The sequence below is a fragment of the Lucilia sericata genome, unplaced genomic scaffold, assembly GCF_015586225.1.
Source record: "Lucilia sericata isolate MDLA Ls3-8-SP2 unplaced genomic scaffold, ASM1558622v1 Contig000553F_arrow, whole genome shotgun sequence".
Taxonomy (NCBI): domain Eukaryota; kingdom Metazoa; phylum Arthropoda; class Insecta; order Diptera; family Calliphoridae; genus Lucilia; species Lucilia sericata.
In genome coordinates this window covers 181,219-203,883 of record NW_023994563.1, presented here as the reverse complement: position 1 = coordinate 203,883, position 22,665 = coordinate 181,219, and the positions used below count along the sequence as shown (strand labels likewise).

Here is a 22,665-nt window from a genome sequence, read left to right as displayed (position 1 = left end):
ATATTTGTTTTATTGGGCAGGTGGGATTTTCTTTATTTACGGTATACATTCAAAATACCACTCTGGCAACATATACACTTTTTGACATAACTTTAAAACTTTTGTTGTTTTTGTAAAATTGGCTTCACCTTATTATTCCATCATGTCTCTCTCACTACCAAAAAAATCGTATAAGAATTAATTTTTACATTACTCCTATTGACGAATATTATTTTTTTTTTATTATTTTGTTGAAAGTCGAAAGTGTTGCCAGATGATAGGAGAAAGTTAAGGTTTACTCATAATATCCCGATACAAATGTGATATTTTGTTGTAAAATGGAGAAATTCGAATGGGATTTATAAAAATAAACGGTTTTTGAAAAAACAATTTTATAGCTATATTGGGAATTGTGTAAAAAAGTATAAATTTTCACCTATTCTTGCCACGAAATTGACCTTGTATATATTCTTTAATGTAATGGATATAATATGTTTATATATTATATCGATTACCAAGATTCAGTTAACATATTAATTTTAACTGATTGATTGTTCGAATAATTAAAATTACATACCAAATTTGAAATAATTTATATACTCAAAATAAATTGAGGTATCGCTGTTTAATTTGTTATTATTTCGGTAACGGTATTTCGATTACATACATATCGCTAATTTACTATAAAATCTACTTCATCCAAAAAAGTCCTTCCGAGAAAAGTAACTTTTAAACAAAACAAGGGATTTGAAAAATTGAACCTAATGCAGAGAGTAGAGTTTAATATGTTTCTCGTCTAAATTATCCCGAATTTTGGATTATGCCAGTCTTGTAGTAAATGAAAAAATGAAATATGTATATCGGTATAAATCTAATATATCGATATGTATTTATAAATACATATGTATGTAGGTATGTATATCAAAAATAAATTCGCCAAACTAAAAGTGTTGTTTTCTTCAAAAAAAATCTCGCAGTTTTCGTATCAATTTAAAATAAATTTAACACAAAACAAACATCTATTTTTCTGTATTCAAGTGCATTTAAAGCTAAAATCCCACAAATTTTCCAACAAATCTCTTTTTTTAAGTTAAATCCAAGAAAAAAATGCCCAATTGCAACTGAGGTGGCATTTCTGTTTACACAAATAATATTGCCATATTCATTAAAAGCAACTCAACAACAAAAATCACCCCATAAGAAAAACGTCAAAATTCCTTTCGATAAAAAGAAAAACGATAAAAAAATCTTATTTGTTATGAATGTAAAACGTAAAAGAAATTATGAAAACATAATAAAAAAAAGCTTCAGAATTGGGCAAATTGTGAAAAATTTTGTTAAAGCTAGAAAACTGCAGTTGCGTATGGTGGTAAAAGCGTAATATATTGGATTTATAAACACTTAACGGGTAAGTTATTTAACCAATTTTTAAGGAATTCGGGCTTATTTTATTTAATTTTTTTTTTCAAAAACACTAAATTGAAGTGGTGTTATTGTCTGAAAATAAGAAAAACTTCCTATTGCAAATATCCGCTTGTACAGCCAACACTCCCCCCAAAACTAAATTTTCTTCTCCACACAATCTACTTAATCAAATAAGACAAGACTGCTTTAAGTGACGGTATAATAATAATCATCATGTTAACATTGTATTACGTGAGCGCTACATTTTTGCAATCTTGGCGTATTAGTAAAATATGTCAGAAGATTACAGAACAATTGGCTTCCCAAGCTAGTATAGCATTTTATGCATTACCCACGTCTTCCGATGATGGATTTGGTAAGTGCTTTAAATTATTGTGTAAACCATATTAGCTAACAACAAAAAACATGCTTTTACTCTTTAGATGCTTCTATGGCTACTTCAGAATTGTGTGCTAATCGTCAAGTGGCCAAGGTTTCAGAAATTTTATGGCTACATGGCAACAATAGAGGCTGCTGTGTTATGCCTCTACAAACTTTACTTACAACACCCTGGATTTCATTTCCCGATGCTCCTGGTTTGCAGCCATTTGCATTTAATGAGCCTTCTGAAACTTTATTGCGTAGTTTAAGTTTAGATAAACTTGGTCTTATACGTCTGCTGATCGAAACTGATATCCAGCCTTCGTCCGATAATGTTCAACAACAGGATATTGTTAGGGTAAGTTTATGGATTATTTGTGTAAATTATTGATCAAACTTTTAGAGTGTTGCTGTTTAAATGGGGCCAAGCATATGTATGAGTTGAAGGACAAATGTTAATGAACTAAGTTATGTGTTAGGAAGTTGTATTTGCCAAAAAAAAATTAAAACACAATTGATTTATTATACAATAAGGCTTGTTTGCAAAATTTAAATAATTTTTTTATGAAGGAGGTTTAGGTCGTTACTAAACTTCTGTTTATGGATAGATAGATAGATAGATAGATAGATAGATAGATAGATAGATAGATAGATAGATAGATAGATAGATAGATAGATAGATAGATAGATAGATAGATAGATAGATAGATAGATAGATAGATAGATAGATAGATAGATAGATAGATAGATAGATAGATAGATAGATAGATAGATAGATAGATAGATAGATAGATAGATAGATAGATAGATAGATAGATAGATAGATAGATAGATAGATAGATAGATAGATAGATAGATAGATAGATAGATAGATAGATAGATAGATAGATAGATAGATAGATAGATAGATAGATAGATAGATAGATAGATAGATAGATAGATAGATAGATAGATAGATAGATAGATAGATAGATAGATAGATAGATAGATAGATAGATAGATAGATAGATAGATAGATAGATAGATAGATAGATAGATAGATAGATAGATAGATAGATAGATAGATAGATAGATAGATAGATAGATAGATAGATAGATAGATAGATAGATAGATAGATAGATAGATAGATAGATAGATAGATAGATAGATAGATAGATAGATAGATAGATAGATAGATAGATAGATAGATAGATAGATAGATAGATAGATAGATAAGATAGATAGATAGATAGATAGATAGATAGATAGATAGATAGATAGAGAGGGAGAGAGAGAGAGAGAGAGGGAGAGAGATAGATAGATAGATAGATAGATAGATAGATAGATAGATATTCGGAATTTTTTAAACCAAACCATTTCTAAATTAAGTTTTTTAATTTACAAAAAATAACTTTTTTAACATAATTTTTTTACTTTTTTTCCCATTACAGATTGAAAATTATGGTAAGCTGATTGCCTGGAAAATAGATTCCCACCTAGCGGTGCTTATTGAAACCGATATTGAGCACTTTACAAAATTATTAATAGACACGTTTTTACAAAATCATTTTCTTATCAATGATCAGCTACCATTATTAAGGATTGAGTGTAAGCAAAACACAAAATACAACTAACTTCACTCTTTTAGTTACAATTTTAAGTTTATATTTAAAACAAATTCACAAAAATTTCCATAATGTTTAAACTACATTTTCCTTAATCTTCTTTATTGACAGCGGTAAAAAATGATGGTGCTCCTCAACCGTATGACAAGTTATCCAGTCATTTACGTAAACCTGCACGTAGTAATGAGAGTCTTAAAGACGACGAATGGTCTAAACATTTGGAAGACTTAAGAGCCGTAAGTGTTTTGGCAAATCAAGCTACTGAATATGTTTATAATAAGAATAAAACTGAAGGCAAGACGGGTGTTATAAAACCTGATTTAATACCACAAGAGAAACGTGCCTCGATGAGTGCTGAAAGTAAGAAATCAAAAGAATCTCCTAAAAATATTAGTGAATCACCAAAGAAACCACAAGTAGATGCTAAGAAATCTGATAACGTAGAACATCTAACCAAAGAATTGTCCACTAAAGCAAGTCCAGAGAAATCCCGCATAACCAAAGATACGGATAAATTTATAAAAACTGAGCAATTAGCAAAGACTGCTGATACAGGTGCTAACACAACAGCAACTACCTCGACTACGGACTATGCCAATAAATCTTCCCCAAAATCCCATCAAAGTCCTAGTAAATCTAGAGCCAAACCAACAGAAATACGAAAACCTGCTGTCATTGATACAGGACGTTTTAAAACGGTAAAATTTTCAAATGAGCCTTCTACCTCGGCAGCAGCCGTAGTTGAAACACAAAAGGAAGCTAGTGAATTGGAAAAAATTGCTGCTGCCAAATTGACAGAAAAAACTAAATCAACATTGCCCGCTACTCAAGAGACGGAGAAACCAGAATCTAATGCTTCCTCCAAAGCTAATGAAGCCACAGCAACAATCTCTTCCACAACCCAGGAAATGTTAAAAATAGAACAAAAATCTACAGCACCAGCATTAGCCACAGTCCCTACTAACATCACAGCTAAAACAGAATTAACTGCCCCAGCTGCTGCCAGTTCTGGTAGCTCACCTTCTGCTGTTAAAGATAATGCCAAACGTCCTAGTTTAAAACGTCACAAAGACAGTTTAACCGAGTGCAAACCCCTCAATGTTTTAGTTTATGCCGAAACTTCTACGGCCAAAGAAAGTGCCGTAAACACTTTAAAAGAAATCTTAGCTGATAACACGTAAGTTTATTTCATTTTAAAAATTAAATCATTTTTTCATAACTGATAATGACCTTATTTTTATTATGACCTCCCTCCCCATAACCATAAAAAAGTAATAAAACTATTATATTGTATATAAATGGAAAACTTTGAAATAAGAAATTTATATTTCTTGATTTTTATTGGTATTTGTTTTTTCTATTTGGAAATGGGTTGCACTTTCTTCTCTTCTCTTTTTAATTCACTTCATTGCGTTTATATTTTTGATCTCTTTTAATCATTTTTGCGTAATAAAACAATTTATATTATCCTTGATTTTCTTTTTATAGTTATACCATTTATCCTTTAACTGCACAACAAGTTGAGCAAAAACATTGGCTAAATACCACCGCTTTATTGGTCGTATGCGGAACAGTTCCCAATACAATTGGTGAACTGTTTGTCGACTATTTTCTAAGGGGTGGCAAAGTTTTATCATTGTGTTCGGATATCTTACACTTTATATTGCCTACATATCGTACTGCAGAGGTAAGTTTTGTATGGACAATTTTTTCTTTTCTTATTAGTCATTTTTTTTTGGTTACATTTCGAAATTGTTGTTTTAAAACATGTGCATACTTGTAGGCTTTTTTTAATGCTATTATTTAATTTTGGTGGGGGTGTATGAATAATTATTATATCGCATTAAAGAGTACATATTTTGGCTCTATACTACAATAATTTTCTTTGAAAGCTTTGTAGTGTCTCTTTTACTTACAAAACTATACCGAATGTAGCTCAAATGTGGCTAAAAATGTTATGTTTGGTTCTTCCTTAAATAAGTTAACAAAGAGTCAGGGCTAAAGCTTAAATTAGGCTTAGAGGGAGTCACAATGAATGTTCAAAGAATTCTGTAATGCTAAACATTTTTTGCTACCCAGTTAACAGTTTTGCATAATAATCAATTGGGATCATAAATATACCCACTAATGATGATCAAATGTGACATCAAATATCGTTTCGATTAAAATTCAATTGGCTCTTCTTGTCATAATTACAGCTAAAACGAAAATTGAATTTTTCGGTCGATGGCGATTTTTCTGTGAATAAAAATAATAAGTAAACAGGTAATTTTTCAGTCACAAATAGTTTTGGTGAAAATGTGATTTCTTGGAGATAAGTTGAATTTTCAGTGAAAAGGCGAATTTTCGATTAAAAAAAAGTGAATTTTCGGTGAAATAGTAAATTTTTGGTGAAAAAGTGAGTTTTTGTTAAAAAAAATGTAATAATGTAAGTTTTTGGAAAAAAGTGAATTTAAGGTGAAATGTGATTTTTGGGTGAAAAGGTGAAAATGTGAATTTTCGGTGAAATAGTAAATTTTCAGTGAGAGAGTTTTTGTTAAAAAAAATTAGTGAAAATGTAAGTTTTTCGAATTTTTGATGAAAATGTATTTTTTTTTTTTTGCTAAAAAAGTAATTTTTTATGAAAATTTCATTTTTCAGTAAAATAAAATTTTTTTCTGAAATAGTGAATTTTCGGATAATGGTGAAAAAAGTAAATTTTCGGTGAAAAGGTAAATTTTCGGTTAAAAAGTGAGTTTTCAGTGATAAAGTGAATTTTCGGTGAAAAAATGAATTTTTGATAAATTTTTTTTTGTGAAAATTAAGTTTTTGGAAAAAAGTGAATTATCGGTAAAAATTTTAGTTTTTGGAAAAAAGTGAATTTTCGGTAAAAATTAAAGTTTTTGGAAAAAAGTGAATTTTCGGTGAAAATGTGATTTTGGTAAAAAAAAAAATTATAAACATTTAAGTTTCCGGTGAAATAAAAATTTTTCTGTGAAGAAGTGAATTTTCGAATAAAACGAGAATAATGTGAGATTTCGGTAAAAAAGTGAGTTTTTGAAGAAAAATAGTTAAAATTAGAGTTTTTGATAAAAAGGTGATTTTTCAGTAAGAAATGTAATTTTTAAGCGAAAAAATAAATTTTCAATAATTTTTTAGTAAGAAAAATATTTTTGAGTGGAAAGTGAAAAAATTAGTTTTCTGTCAAAAAGTAATTTTTTGGTGAAATATTTTTCGATGAAAAGTAATTTTTCGACAAAAAAGTGATTTTTTTTAGTAAAAAGTGAGTTTTCGATGAAAAAATAATTTTTATGGCAAAAAAATGAGAATTTAGGTTCGAATTTACGAACATAGCTTAAAATGCTTGTATTTTAAAAATATATTTAAAATTCATGAAAATTTAGTTTAATTTCGAAATTGGAAAAATGTCCCAACATTAGTTCCAAATTAGTCTCAGATTAAAAAATATCGAACATTAATTTAAAATTTCGAACATTCCTTATATTCGACCACTAAAGTAAAAAAAATATTATAATTTATGTAAATTCTGAAATTATTTTCAACATTTTTAAGTTCGAAATTGGGAAAAATGTAAGAAATTGACCTTATAGAAGAGTGAAACTAAATTTTTATGAAACCTCATTCTCAACAGATTATTTTAACAGTTTTAAAAAAAATGTCGAACTTACGTTCCAATTTTCGAAAATTGTTTAAAAAGCTTATATTCGAATACTAGAATACAAATACTTTAAAATTCGTGAAAATTTTGAAATATTTTCAAAATGATTAAGTTCGAAATTGGAAAAATTTAAGAAATTGACCTTATAGAAGACTGAAACTAAATTTTTATGAAACCTCATGAATTATCATTTGAACAGTTTTAAAAATTTTTCCAACTTAAGTTCGAATTTTCGAACATAGCTTAAAAAGTTTATATTCGAATACTAGAGTAAATATACTTTAAAACTCATGAAAATTTTTAAATTATTTTCAAAATTTTTATGTTCGAAATTGGAAAAATTTAAGAAACTGACCTTTTAGAAAACTAAAACTATATTTTTATAAAACCTTATAATTAAGAGATTTTTTTAAAAATTCTAAAAATTTTCGAACTTAAGTTCGAATTTTCGAACATTGATTAAAAATCGTATATTCGAATACTTGAGTAAAAATACTTTAAAACTCATGAATATTTTGAAATTATTTTCAAAATTATTATGTTCGAAATTTGAAAAATTTAAGAAATTGACCTTATAGAAAACTGAAACTAAATTATTATGAAATGAAATGATTTAGAAACAGTTTTAAAAATTTTTAGAATTTTCGAACATTGCTTAAAAAGCTTATATTCGAATACTAGAGTACAAATAATTTAAAATTCTTGAAAATTTTGAAATTTTTAGAAAAATACTTCTAAATTGATGAAAATTTTGTTAAATTTTTAAGTTCGAAATTGGAAATTGACCTTATAGAAAACTGAAACTAAATTACCATTTGAACAGTTTTAAACATTTTTCGAACTTAAATTCGAATTTTCGAACATAGTTTAAAAAGTTTATATTCGAATACTAGAGTAAAAATACTTTAAAACTCATGAACATTTTTAAATTATTTTCAAAATTGGAAAAATTTAAGAAACTGACCTTTTAGAAAACTAAAACTATATTTTTATGAAACCTCATAATAAAGAGATTTTTTTAACAATTCTCCGAATTTTCGAACATTGATTAAAAATCGTATATTCGAATACTTGAGTAAAAATACTTTAAAACTCATGAATATTTTGAAATTATTTTCCAAATTTATTATGTTCGAAATTGGAAAAATGTAAGAAATTGACCTTATAGAAAACTGAAACTAAATTATTATGAAATGAAATGATTTAGAGATTATTTTAACAGTTTTAAAAATTTTTCGAATATTCGAACATAGCTTTAAAAGCTTATATTCGAATACTAGAGTACAAATACTTTAAAATTCTTGAAAATTTTGAAATTTTTAGAAAAATACTTTTAAATTGATGAACATTTTGAAAGTTTAAACTAAATTTTTAAGTTCGAAATTGGAAAAATTTAAGAAATTGACCTTATAGAAAACTGAAACTAAATTTTTATGAATCCTTAAGATTTAGAGACTATTTTAAAAAATTGAAAATTGTTCGAACATAATTTCGAATTTTCGAACATTGCTGAAAAATCTTACATTATCAACTTCGAAATTAGAAGATTTTAGGAATTGATCTTAAATAATATTTTTAAGAATCTTTATGATTTAGATATTATTTTAACAGTTCGAATGTGTTAAAAAGTTAGAAAATGACTAAAAATATTTTAACTTAAAATATTTTCCGACATTTTCTTATGGAGACGATAATTGTAAACAATATCCAATTATTTGTGGGTACTTTTAGGCCTTAACTTTTTCTAAACAAAAAATTTAAATGGATTTTACAAATAATCCTAAAAGTATGCCCATTATTCATTAATTATTATAATAATAATTAAAAAAAAAACGTTATAATTTTCAAAATTTTGTTTTAAAACTCTGTTAAAAGGTACGTGAACATGAATTGGTACAATTTTCTTATGACAAATGGCAAAAAGTCAAAATGATGCATCATATATTCTGCTATCAACCCTCACCGGTTAAGAAAAACTTTTCCACCGACAGTGATGATTCGGCTTATACCAACCAACGTAAACCGTAAGTAAAAATATTTCCATTTTAATAAAACTATTAGATTACCCTTGGAAATATGTAGTTTTATACGAAATTAAAAAAATGCAAAAATGTTACTAACAAATTGGTTGGTATGTAAATAACAAAATTAAGTGTCAAACTAAATTTTCTAAATGTTTATTTAGTTAATTTTTTATTTGGAATTCCTAAAACTTAACACAAATTTCTTTACACTAATCAAAATATAAATTCTTTAACAAATGGCAAAAAACAAGAAAAAAACATATACGAAATTATTTCTCCCACTACATGCACCAACGCATGAATGGTTTGCAATTTTAATACAATATTTTTTTATTAAATTTAAATTTTATTTAAAATTTTTGGAAAATTTCTTAAGGCCAGAGTCGTATTTACTTTTTAAGCTTGTTTTTTAAGTTATTAAATTTTATTAATATTAATAAAGCTTTTTATTTTGTTAAAAACAAGTAATTGCATAATTTCATTAATTTTTAACCAACAACACACATTTTTTTTATAAAATATTAAAACTAAACATAAATTTTTGTAATTTGTTTTGTTAGATATTTGCCTTATATATTTTTTCCTACCTTCATATATTCTTTTATTTTATTTTTAAAAAAAAAAAAAAAACTACTACCATACGTTGTTACTTTGCTCGCTGGCTGTTGTGTTTTTCTCTAAATGTGTGTAAAACTAAACTTAAAAAATTAAATGCAAATTTAAAAATAAAACAAAAACTGCGTGCGTGTATGTATGTGCGAAATGTTTTTCGTATATGTGGTTCCTTTTCCAAACTATATATGTAAAAAACAACAAAAATATAAAACAAAACATAAAAAAAAAACACACCAAAACATACACGACGCTTAGAGCTCTAGTGTGTCCACCAAGGTCCATTGAACTCAAGGATTTGAAAGGTGTTACGCACCAGCTAGATGTTAAAGTATTGGGCACCGAAGAAACCTGGAATACCCCTAGTCTTTTGCTAGCCAGTAATAAAAAGAGTGGTGGCACTGCTGTCTTCTCACAAGTAAGTTTTATAAAATTTTTAAATATTTATCTTTTATGTTGACCACGCTTTTTATTTTCTAGTAGTTTTAACAATTTGTTATATGTGTTTGAAGACTGAAATCTGTTATTCTAAACCTATACTATAAATAGGCCTATGTATAACCCAAGCTTAAATTTGAACTTGGTTTATTATTGTTTAATATAATAATTAGCTCATTTTGTAACTGACTTTTGTTCGATATTAATCCAAGTATTTACAAATGACTAATAATATTCCGATAAATTGTTGTTGCCCTGTAAACTTATCAACCTTTTCCTAGTAAAATGTTATTTAATTCATAATTAAATCTTCTATAGACTCAACTTTAGCCTGTTTTATAGTCTGGCCTATAGTTCAGACTATTCTTTGGTATATAGAATTGACTATAGTGGTCTATGTCTTGACTATAGTCTGATCTATAGTCTAGGCTATAGTCCGATCTATAGTCTAGGCTATAGTCTGATCTATAGTCTATACCATAGTCGGGGGCCAAATTCTGGGTTTCGAAAGCGATCGAAATTTCTAATAAAATTTTTGTAAATTCTATTTAGGTTTCATTCGCCTCCAGAATTTGCCTCCTGGTCTATAGTCTAGACTATAGTCTGCTTTATAGCCTAGAATATAGTCTGGTCTATAGAATTGAGCATATTAGTCTAGACTATAGTCTGATCTATAGTCTAGGCTATAGTCTGATCTATAGTCTAGGCTATAGTCTGATCTATAGTCTAGGCTATAGTCTGATCTATAGTCTAGGCTATAGTCTGATCTATAGTCTATACCATAGTCTGGTCTATAGTCTGGCATAGGAGTGACTATAGTGGTCTATAGTCTAGGCCACAGACTGATCTATAGCCTAAGCAACAGTCGGATCTATAGTCTAGGCTATAGTCTGGTCTATAGTCTAGGCTATAGTCTGGTCTATAGTCTAGACCAGAGTCTGGTTTATAGTGTAGACTATAGTCTGGTCTATAGTTTAGACTTTAGTCTGCTTTATAGTCTAGACTATAGTCTGGTCTATACTCTAGACTACAATCTGGTCTATAGTCTAGACTATAGTTTGGTCTATAGTCTAGACTATACTTTGGCCTATAGTCTAGACTATAGTTTGGTCTATAGTCTAGACTATAGTTTGGTCTATAGTCTAGACTATAGTTTGGTCTATAGTCTAGACTATAGTTTGGTCTATAGTCTAGACTATAGTTTTGTGTATAGTCTACAATATAGTTTGGTCTGTAGACTATAGTCCGGTCTATAGTGTAGACTATAGTTTATAATATAGTCTGGTCTATAGAGTAAACTATAGTCTATACTACAGTCTGGTCTATAGTGTAGACTATATATTATAGTCTGGACTATAGTTTACATTATAGTCTGGTCTATAGTCTAGACTATAGTCTATATTATAGTCTGGTCTATAGTCTAGTCTTTAGTCTGGTCTATCTATAGTCTAGTTTATAGACTTTAGGCTTGATTTAAGTCTGGTCTATAGACTCAAATACAGTTTGGTTTATAGACTTGACTATAGTCTGGTATTTAATCTCTACTAAAGTCTATCTCTCGTCTATAGTAAGGTTATTTGACTTGACTTGTCTGGTATAACATTTCGACTGTAGTCTGATCTATTCGATTGTATTCTGGTAGACTGTAGTCTACTTTAAAGTCTCAACTATAATTTGGTTATCTGATATTATTGGACCTATTCCTTGACAGACCATAGCACTACATCTGATTTATTTTCTATTTCTTTTAAACATAATATATTGTGATCAATGCAAAACAAAAGCAAATCACCATTATATCTAGTGTTGTCTTTAAGAACAGAATACTTTTTGTAAACGTTCAGATGGTGACAATTTAAAAAAGATATTGATTTGATTTCTTCCTTCGAAAAAATTATGGATTAAAAAATGATCCTCAAAACAACTTTAAACCCATAATTTATTTACAGGTTCACTTGGAAATAAATCCCACAGAATTTGAAACTGATGAATCTAAATTTTCCATACTCAAACAAAATGATAATATACGTCATGAAATCTTTGCTGATTTGCTGAAAAATCACTTAACATTAAGTGTGCAACAAGGAAAAAAGACAACAGAAAATGGTGCAGGACCTAAATTGATATTTAAAAATGCGTACTTTTTGGGTAGACATGAGGTAAATTACTTTTAAAAACAAAACAAAAAAACATTCAATATTTTAATTATTTTTTTATCTATGTAGGCCAAGTTTGAGTTATTGGAAAAACTAAAGCCCAGTGTTGATGCTGATAATGTTTTAACAACACCTAAATTAACAATGAAATTCTGTGGTCCAGATGATAAACTGCCAAAAGTCAATTCGAATATTTTACCCATTTTAATACATTCCTGTCCCGAAGATTTTTCTACAGTGGACTATTTTGAGGTAGGTGTTCTTTTCATAGTTTAAGTATGTTACAGTAAATGATGGTTTTTATACCCTACACCACTTTAGTGGGGAGGGTATATTGGATTTGTGCTGATGTTTGTAACATACACCTTAAAGACCCACCTTAAAGTATACCAATCGGCTTAGAATCGTTTTCTGAGTCGATTAAGCTATGTCCGTCCGTCCGTCCGTCCGTCTGGCTGGCTGTCCATGTAAACCTTGTGCGCAAGGTACAGGTCGCAATTTTCAAGATAATTGGATGAAATTTGGCACGCACGTTTTATTTGACCTAAGGACGAAGCCTATTGAAAATGGTTAAAATCGGTCCATTATTTCACCTAGCCCCCATAGAAGAGAACCCCCCGAAAAGGGCTTCTGAGCTCATAATTATGTTAAATATACAGATATATCGATAAAATACGGCACAACTAAGTTTTATAGAAGTCTTGATGACCCTGCCAAATTTCATAAAGATCGGGCCACATTTGACCCTAGCTCCCATACAAAGTCCCCTTCAGAAAATTACTTGAATGTCCCGAATCAGCTTATAAACACAAATATCGCGATGAAATTCAGCACAATAAAATATTATGTCAATATAAATATATTCACAAAATTTTATCGGGCTTGGTCCATATTTGCCCCTAGCCCCCATATAAAGCCTCTTTCAGAAAATTAGTTTTTCATTTATAAATTGCTTAAATGTATCGGAACAAGGGAATATTGAAGATAAATGCTTTATTATGAAAAATAAATCACATTTAATATTCATAACTGGTGTAGGGTATCATATGGTCGGCAACGCCCGACTATAATTTCTTACTTGTTTATATTCTTTTCTTTTCTCAGAATCTTAAAACTGCCTATGTTGGCCGTTTAGTTATATATGCTCCCATTGTGAACAGTTCTCAGCATGTTATATCGGATTTGGAATTAACTAATGGCATTGCGGTTATACCACGTCAGCAAACTGATGGCATGGGACGCAGTAATAATCAGGTTTGCAGTTTTTTTTTTAATTTATATAACAATTTACTTAGTATTATTTATTAACTTGTTGGTATTATTTTGTTGCTATTTTTAGTGGCTTAGTCCTTTGGGTTGTGCTATGTTTTCTATACAACTTCACATAAAACTTGATACACCATTGGGTCAACGTTTACCTTTAATACAACATATATTGGGTGTAGCTATGATCAATTCTTTAAAAAATCATCCTTTATATAAGGTAAGTGATTGTTTTCTATAATTTAATATTTAAAATAAAAATATGTATGAGTTACTGTATACAATCTCGACTATAATCTGGCCTATAGTCTTGCGTACATTCTGGTAAAATATAGAATATAATGTGGTTTATTATTTCGACTTTAGTGACCTCAACTATAATCTGCTCCACTCTATCGATTATAATCTGCTCTATAGTTTAGTCTGTAATCTATAGTCTGGTAATCTATATAGTCTGGTCTATAGTCTATAATATTATCTCTTCTATAGACTAGAATATAAACTGGTCTACAGTCTAGTCTATAAATTCCACTATACTATGGTATATATGCTCGATTATAGATTTGTCTATGGTCGTGACTACAGCTTTGTCCAGTCTCCACTACAGTTTCGTCTATAGTCTCTACTATAGTTTGGTCTACAGTCTGGTCTATCGTGTCGACTATAGTATGGTCTACAATCTCTCAACGATAATTTGATCTGTAGTATCGTCTATAGTCTGGTCTATACTCTCGACTATAAACTGTTTATGGCTTCCACTATTATTTGGTTTGAAGATTCGACTGTAGTTTGTTCCCGCTCCCAATTAAGTCATTTCAATAAAAAAATAATTACCCTGCTACATATTTATTGAGCACAAAAAGAGATTGTCGATTTTGCTGAAAATGAAGTAATAGAATTCAAATGTTTATCTTTTATGTTTTTTTTTTTTTATTTTATAATGTCATATTTTTTGTTTGTATTTTATTTAATTTTTAATGCATTTTGTTTGTTAAATTTACTTTTGCTTACATTATTGAAATGTAATTAGAAGTTTCTTTAAGAGTTTTTTTTTTAATTTCTGTCTTTTCACTTAAATTTAAACATTTTGTTTTGTGGTTTACTTAAAGCATTATGTATGATTTTTTTAATATTTTATTATTTTATAATTTATATATTTTTTGTTTGTTTATTACTCAACTCAATATTTACAATCAGTGTACTTGTTTTACCGCTCATTTTTTTTGTTTGCTAAAAAAAACTACAATAATTTATATGATTTTTTGTTTGTTTTCACTTGCGAAATCGTTAAAGGAATGCTTTTTGTTAAGAAAAAAGTCCTTTTTGTTAGGAGTATGGGTTTTTCTATATAGTAGTTATATTTTATGTTGTATTTTGTCGTATGTTTTTTTATTGTTATTTACATTAATTTGAAAATAAAATTTAACATTCTTAAGTTGTTTGTTACAGTTTCATATATTGTTTTATGTTGGGGCTTTAATTTAAAATATAGCTTCAGCAGATCTAGACAACTGTATGGGATGTGAGGGTGAGCGAGCTAAACGCTTTTTAGGTAATCTCTCGAATAAGGTTAGTAGCTTGGGAAAATCAGGTCTATCTTCGACCGTGTAACGCCAGCACAACATCAATATATCCTTAACATCACGCGAGGTTTGTAAATTGGCCAATGTTTGCTTCATGCCACGACCCACTTGCCATATAATCGATTCGGGTGGTTGGGCCCTAAAGGGAAATTCACCACACAGCAGTTCATACCAAACGGTGCCGAAAGAATAGACATCGGAGGCTTTGGAAAATGGTAAAATCTCATCGGAAGGTTTGCGTGGCATTAGACAACGCATTAACTCAGGCGCCAGATAGCATAACCAACCAGTGGGTACACCCAAACCTTTATCACAGTACAGCAATTTGGTAGAACTAAACAAACCAAAGTCGGTTATTATGACCTTGCCATTTTCCAGGAATATATTCTTTGTCCGCAAATCTTTGTGAGTAATACCGCGAGCATGCAAATAACCCATACCTTGGGTGATCTGTTGCGCTATTAGGGTGGTCTTGTTGATGACAAATTTCTCACGCCTGCTGTGGATATGGGTGTAGAGCGTGTTACCCTTGCACAGCGATGTAACTATGGCCAAGTAGGGAGGATTCATGCAAGCACCCATAAATAGAACCAAATTTTCATGACGTGTCTTTTTGAAATTGGCCACCTCCAATTTAAAGGCCTCCAACATGTGTTCATCATCGAGATAGTCTTCTTTGAGTAGTTTAACAGCCACCGAGCCATGCCACAGAGCACGATGTACCGTGCCAAATCTACCCTGGCCTATTTTTTCCAACATTTGTAGATCACCATAGGGAATATCCCACTCTTTTAGTGAGAGCGAATTTTGTCTAGGCCAATTGCCAGAATCACCATCTTCTGTGGAGTCCAAACGTACGGGTGTGCGATCTGAATCAGTTGAAGCCGATGTGCTGCCCGATAAAGATACCGTCTTGTCACTATCGTTCGATTTATGAGTATCGGAAAGTTCGGCAAAATTGTCTCTCTTATCCACACCAGCCGAACTGAGTTTCCTTTGGAAAAACGTGGCCGGCCCAACATTAACAATACTATTGCTGGAGTGATTGGTGAGAGTCGACGATGTGGAGGTGGTAAAATTGTTGGTGTTAACAACATTAATACTATTATTGGTAGAGTTGGTGTTAGAATGATGATGGTGGTGCTGGTGGTGGTGATGAGTATTTGCATTGTTTGAAGCTGATGTTAAAGCCTCATGACTATTGTTGCGCGACTTGTGTGACTCAGAAAATTCGTGATTTGGTGATGTGTTATTGGCATTTTGTGCCGACAATATAGTTTCTGTGGTAGCACCTGAAGGATTGTTGCAGTTCGAGGTGATGGTGACATCGGGAAAATTAAATTGACTTGCATTCTTATGCGAAGAAGGGGTGGACAACATATTGGAGCTAGTACTCGAACCACCGGCTGAAGAGCTCATTATAGTGGTGGCCTGCATATCGCCCGAAGAATGTTGATGTTGTATATTAAAAAGGGCTGGACTTGAAGGACTAGAACTGTTGCAACTAGAACCGGGCGAACTGCTATCATGCATGCCCACATTGGAACTGGCGGTAGAGGGATGTTTTTTGTGACGGCTGGAAGGTAAACCCTTGCGACCCTTACCTAGTGTGCCATGGCCCTGATTTGGTGACTGATTATTGAGAGTGGGGGGAGTAATTTGAGAAGGATAAACTGCATCTTTAATTGCCTGCTTGAATTCATCTATAAATTCTGGTGGCAAACAGCAGGAGTTGGGCACGTATGGCTCGCAGGCCTTGTGACAACGATATTTACATTCCTTACATTTGCGGCCAATAAACATGGGCTTTTGACAGAGATCACATGTTGCCATTTTAACTAGCGTTACAAAGCGATGAGCTATATTGTGGCTCATGCTTAAATTTACTATGGGCGTTAGGGGAGACAGGGGTACCTGTAGACTATTGTTGTTACTGCTATTGTTGGAGGTTTCCATTAGAATATCCGAACTGGTAGAAGAATGGCTATCGGGACTAGGATCAGTGTTGAGACGAGAGCGAGACAGACCGCCACCACTACCAGTACCACCTCCTCCAGCATTATTTGCCATTATAGAGGGGGAATCTTGTGAATGTGATTCGTTTGATTTAGATTTTGATAACGGTATGGGTATATGATCTTGCTGATGATAACCACCACCTCCGCTGCTATGTGTAGGTGTTAAAGGTTGTGTGCCTTGAAGAGCGGTGGCATGTTTTATCATGGGTGGTGGGGTGCCAGCTATTTTACCCTTTTGTGGTGTGCCATTCAAACTACTACCGCCGCCCAAATTGCTGAAACTAGTAGAAGTTGAGGTGGGTGTAAAAGGTGAATGAGGCGGTGATGGTGTTAGTGTTAAAGTCAATGCTGATACCGAATTATCCTCGCCCGAATTATTCATCGTAGTGGAGGATGACTTGCAGCTTTGGTTGTCATTAGAGGGAGATTGTCTATTGGTTAGTTGTTGTTGTTGCTGCTGTTTAGCTTGTTTCATATTACGATGAGATCTGGGGGAAGCGGTCACTCCTATATTACCCACACTGCCACGATGATGTCGATCCCATGAATCCCAAAACAATTGTTCTATTAATTGCTCTTTAGTTTCTCTATTAATCACGGACTGTGCTGTTGTGGAAGCGTTGCTCTTATCACCTTCTCCTGCTAGTGTTGCGGGCTGTAAAATTTCATTGGGTTTTGTTAAAATATCTTTACATTTACGTAAATTTTGCATGGCCTTTGTCAAACGTCTTATTTCCTCCTCTCTATAAGTAGGATTGTTTTGTATGAGTTCTTTTAATTCCTGCTCACTCAATTCCAAAATTTGTTCCAACGTTGATAAGCGTGTTAGGCAAACATTTAAGGAGTCCTGACTTAAGCCCACTACCCTTAGCCATTGCCTTAGTTCATTGCTCGAACTATGAGGCAAACCACTGGCCGGTATACGTTCATTTAGTCTACCTTTGGTTAGCAGTAATTCTGAAAACATACGCAACAATTTGGTCTCCAACGAACGTATTTCCCTTTGCGTTAACGTAGTTGTGGTTACACATTGGGTGCGCAAACCCTCTAAACGATTGGCCGAACAATCAATCATGTCTTGTATGACATCCAAATCATTGGCCGGTAGCGATGAAGTCGACGCTGAGTGAGAACTAGGCTGAGGACTACGTACCGGTGTGGAGTGGGTAGAGGCCGAATGCTGTGGCGGCATAGTAGAATGCTGATGCTGTTGTATGGGTGTCATCATTGTTTTAGTGGGAGTTGTTGTAGCACTGCTCATTTTGGGGAGGAAGGATGTTTTGTTTGTTTTTTACTGAAGTGAAAAAGAAATAAAAAATTAATTAGTAAAAATAATAATTGTGCATTCTGTAAATGTTTATTTACGTTATTGCCTATTTGAGTTGTAAAGCTGAATATTTTTAGGTTTCTTAAAAATGCTGCCATTATGCATTATGCTTATTAGGTGTCTTTTGTTATTAACTACTAATGAATCATGGATATCTTTTTATATAAAGTAATTGTTAAGATTTATATGAAATATTATTTAAAATTCATGATGAACAGCATTAGGGTTTTTTGTTATTGTTATTTTCTTTTTCATAATTGATGAAAATTTATTAATATTCTTCTAAGAAAATTTATTCTAGATACTTGTATGATGAAAATTGAAGAGTATTTTTTTAATTTATTACTAGACTTTTATTAAAATGTTTTGCTGATTAAATATAACATAGTGTTAAGAACACAACACAATAAACTTTTCAGGCCCTTAATCTATAATCTACAAAATGGTTCTGAGATTTTATCTTCAGCCCTTTGCTGTACTCAAACATCCTACTAAAGTCTGGAACTGTATTGTGCCTTTTTGTGACAATGTTTAGATCGATAGATAGATAGATAGATAGATAGATAGATAGATAGATAGATAGATAGATAGATAGATAGATAGATAGATGGATAGATAGATAGATATATAGATAGATAGATAGATAGATAGATAGATAGATAGATAGATAGATAGATAGATAGATAGATAGATAGATAGATAGATAGATAGATAGATAGATAGATAGATAGATAGATAGATAGATAGATAGATAGATAGATAGATTGATAGATAGATAGATAGATAGATAGATAGATAGATAGATAGATAGATAGATAGATAGATAGATAGATAGATAGATAGATAGATAGATAGATAGATAGATAGATAGATAGATAGATAGATAGATAGATAGATAGATAGATAGATAGATAGATAGATAGATAGATAGATAGATAGATAGATAGATAGATAGATAGATAGATATAGATAGATAGATAGATAGATAGATAGATAGATATATAGATAGATTGATAGATAAATCGATAGATTATATATTCTAAAAGTAACACTTTCACATATTAATTTAACTTAAAAACCCTTTGAAATACAGTCCCCTAACAATAGAATATCCTAATTAAAAATCTATTACTCAAACTAGTAGTAAAAGCAATTTTCAAAAATGAGGGCAAAAAAAAAAAAAAACGCCAGAGCAGAAAACAACATTAGATAAGAAAATTAAATGTTTCACCCACTATATATTTAGTTTATCATGATGACGAATAAATACAACTATATTTAACAATTTATTCATACAAGTGTAATATTAAAACGTTTTATGCGAAAAACTTTTATAGATTCTAAAAAAACAAAACATTTGCAAAAAGTCAATACAATAGTCTGGTAGATATTGATTTTTTGTTTTGTATGTTTACGAAGTTGCAAACGAAGAATAGGCAATAATGTGTGAAAACTTTATACATATTTTTTTATTTTATAAAAATGTTAAAATACTAAATAACTACCTTTATTTAAAACATAAATTCCATTTAAAATTGTTTAATTCTAGTTTTTAAACAGAAAACTTCTTTAATTTCTGTTTTTGTTTTTTTTCTCTCTTAATTTTAACTCGTACAAGACTTTGTTTTTGTTGGCTCAGCCGTAAGAAGTCTTGCTGTTGTTGTTATTATATTTTTTAGTGCGGCAGCAGCAAACAACAGGGCATTAGTTAATAGATTGTTTGGTTTAATAGGGTGGTATTGGAGGAGGTTTTTTCTAAAGCTCCTCTTCTAACAATGTTATTACATTATTTATACTTAATTTCATGTTATTTTTCTTCTTTCTTTTATATTTGTTAAACAAATTAATTTTGTGTAATATTAAAATTTGTTTCTTTTTATTTTTTCGTTTATTTACTTTTTTTATTGCTTTAAACAAATTTCGTTAATATATTCTTCTTTCGTTTCCACACTCCACCAACAACAACAACAAATTGGGCTGCAAATTTTTTTTCTTCAAAAAAAAAAATTTGGAATCAATTCTTTTTTTCTTTTTGTAGGGGTCTTGTGTGTGAAAAAATCTTTTTTTATTCTTTGCTTTGCGCCTACTTTCGCTGCGATATCTTGACAAAATTTTTTTCTTTTGTGTATAATTTTCTCTTTAATATTGATTTATTTCATTGATTTGTTATTTTTTTAATGGATTTTCTTTACAATTTTTGTGTATTTACATATTTTTTATTTATGTTATTTGTTTAATTTCTTCTATTTAAATAATTTCACAGCACAAAAAAAGTAAAATTTTTCTTCTCAATTTGCACAAAGCAACGAGTCGTTTGTTGGAGTAACGAATACGAGTATACAGGGCTGTTGCGAAATGTAACGAATTGTAGAGGGTGACAGCTGCTTAGAAGAGTTGTATTTAATATGTCAAATGTCATGTGAAGTGGGGATAATGTTTATGATGATAATTGCAACCGCTGGCGTTAAGCGACTGTGGTTATAAAGCAATTTTATATTTAATATAAAAAATATTAGAAAATAATATTTTAATGAATCGTTAGGGTACAGAAAGCAATAATATAATATTGCCAGATTTAAGGGGATCATTTTTTATTATATTATCGATTGTGGCTGTGGTCCTTATTGTACTCATTATTTAAAGAAAGATAAAATGTAAACAAAGGGGATACACTTAAAGAAATTAATGTTTATTTGGAACAAAAATACACAATTTGATACGACGGCTAAAACGGCTTTAAATTACAAAAGTTAAATTATAGCATTTGTGTAAAACAATTTTATTATTATTTTTTTCCATTAATTGTATAATATTCGAGCAAGTCGAATATATTTTTATATAAATTTTTATCATTATTATAAGATATTATTAAAAAACTATTAAAAAGTAAAGTACTTTTTTCTTATTGTCACAGAATTGTAATAACATATTTTTATTTATTTTTTTAGGTCCTTAATCTTGGTCTAAAATGGCCCAACGATGCCTATGCTAATGGCATTAATAAAATTGGTGGACTTGTCGTCAAGACAACATTAATGGGTACAAATGCTATCGTAAATATAGGATGTGCCATTAACTTAGATAATCGTAAACCCACAATATGCCTCAATGATATGATACGTGATTACAATAGTGCAAATCAACAAAAATTACCCTCAATTAAATATGAAATGCTATTGGCTTTGATGTTTAATGAAATTGAACGTTTAATAGAATTAGTACAAACTGGTGATTTTGAAACATTTTATCAATTATATTATGATTTATGGTTGCATGGGTAAGTAAGAAAAGGGATTTCTTTAAAATTTAACAAATTTAAATTTCTTTTTTTTCATAACAGCAATCAATCTATTACAATTTGCGATAAAGATGGTTCAAAAAAAGAGGCTAAAGTTATTGGTATAGATGATTATGGTTATTTAAAAGTGAAATTAACAAATGGTGCCGTTGAAGTAGTACAACCTGATGGTAATAGTTTTGATATGTTAAAAGGTTTAATTATACCAAAATTCTATTAAGTTAAACGATTTAATGAAACTAATTTTAACATATTTATGCATTTAAGTGATTCGTATTTATCAATTTATATAGATTTAAAGTTCAAGAAGTGAAAAAATACACTTATTATATATTGGGAATTTATATAATCATAAATTAATTTGCCATTTATTTAAACAAAAAATACTTAATGATATTTAAATGCCTAAATATATCAAATAATATATAACGTATTCCTATTAGTCAGTGTAGTTATTAAAATTTTTTAGCTTTTTTCAAATTTTGTCCTAAAAACGAAACATTTATAACATTTCCAATAACTCTAGTCATTTCTTATTATTGTTAAAATAAAAAAAGACTCGTAATATTTTATGTCTTCTATAAGTGTTTTTTTTTTTTTTTTTTTCGATATTATAAAGTAATTGAAAAAAAATATTTATTGTTCTTGTTAAAAAAATATTTAAACAAATATATAAATAAAAATAAACAATATTTGTTGCGAAATGGTAAACTTAATAAAGAAAATTATAAATCCAAAAAAGGAAAAGTTAGTTTTTAAAATATTTTACTATAGAAAATTTGGTTTTACAAAACTGTAAGTACACAAAAATAATTTTTATAAAACTTTAAATATACCGGTTTTAAACATATATATATATTTTTTTTTTTTAAATTGAAAACAGTACTTTTTCTAATTTTCTTGTAAAATTTGTATTTTA

At 29.8% G+C, this 22,665-nt stretch overlaps 2 protein-coding genes across 4 annotated transcripts; one reads left to right on the top strand and one right to left on the bottom strand.

The window, feature by feature from the left end:
- The first annotated feature begins 1,171 nt into the window (after window positions 1-1,171).
- On the top strand, window positions 1,172-22,481 carry LOC119606134 (biotin--protein ligase). Of its 3 annotated transcripts, none has more exons than XM_037959530.1 (14): window positions 1,172-1,387; window positions 1,465-1,759; window positions 1,827-2,122; window positions 3,196-3,208; window positions 3,481-4,546; window positions 4,858-5,056; window positions 8,903-9,051; window positions 9,922-10,081; window positions 12,051-12,260; window positions 12,327-12,509; window positions 13,362-13,511; window positions 13,597-13,740; window positions 21,397-21,725; window positions 21,789-22,481. In XM_037959530.1, exons 2-14 carry the CDS (start codon window positions 1,618-1,620, stop codon window positions 21,964-21,966), a joined length of 3,219 nt encoding a protein of 1,072 aa, XP_037815458.1. In that variant the 5' UTR covers window positions 1,172-1,387; window positions 1,465-1,617; the 3' UTR covers window positions 21,967-22,481. The 3 variants fall into 3 exon arrangements, with proteins under 3 accessions (XP_037815458.1, XP_037815456.1, XP_037815457.1); XM_037959528.1 differs by having other exon boundaries at window positions 3,196-3,352; XM_037959529.1 differs by having other exon boundaries at window positions 3,196-3,352; window positions 9,943-10,081; window positions 21,789-22,480.
- On the bottom strand, window positions 14,564-20,793 carry LOC119606133 (kinase suppressor of Ras 2). Its single transcript, XM_037959527.1, has 2 exons — window positions 19,954-20,793; window positions 14,564-18,415 (listed from the first exon to the last, which is right to left on the bottom strand). The coding sequence occupies exon 2, from the start codon at window positions 18,380-18,382 to the stop codon at window positions 15,002-15,004; it is 3,381 nt and encodes a 1,126-aa protein (XP_037815455.1). The 5' UTR covers window positions 18,383-18,415; window positions 19,954-20,793; the 3' UTR covers window positions 14,564-15,001.
- Window positions 22,482-22,665: the final 184 nt, after the last annotated feature.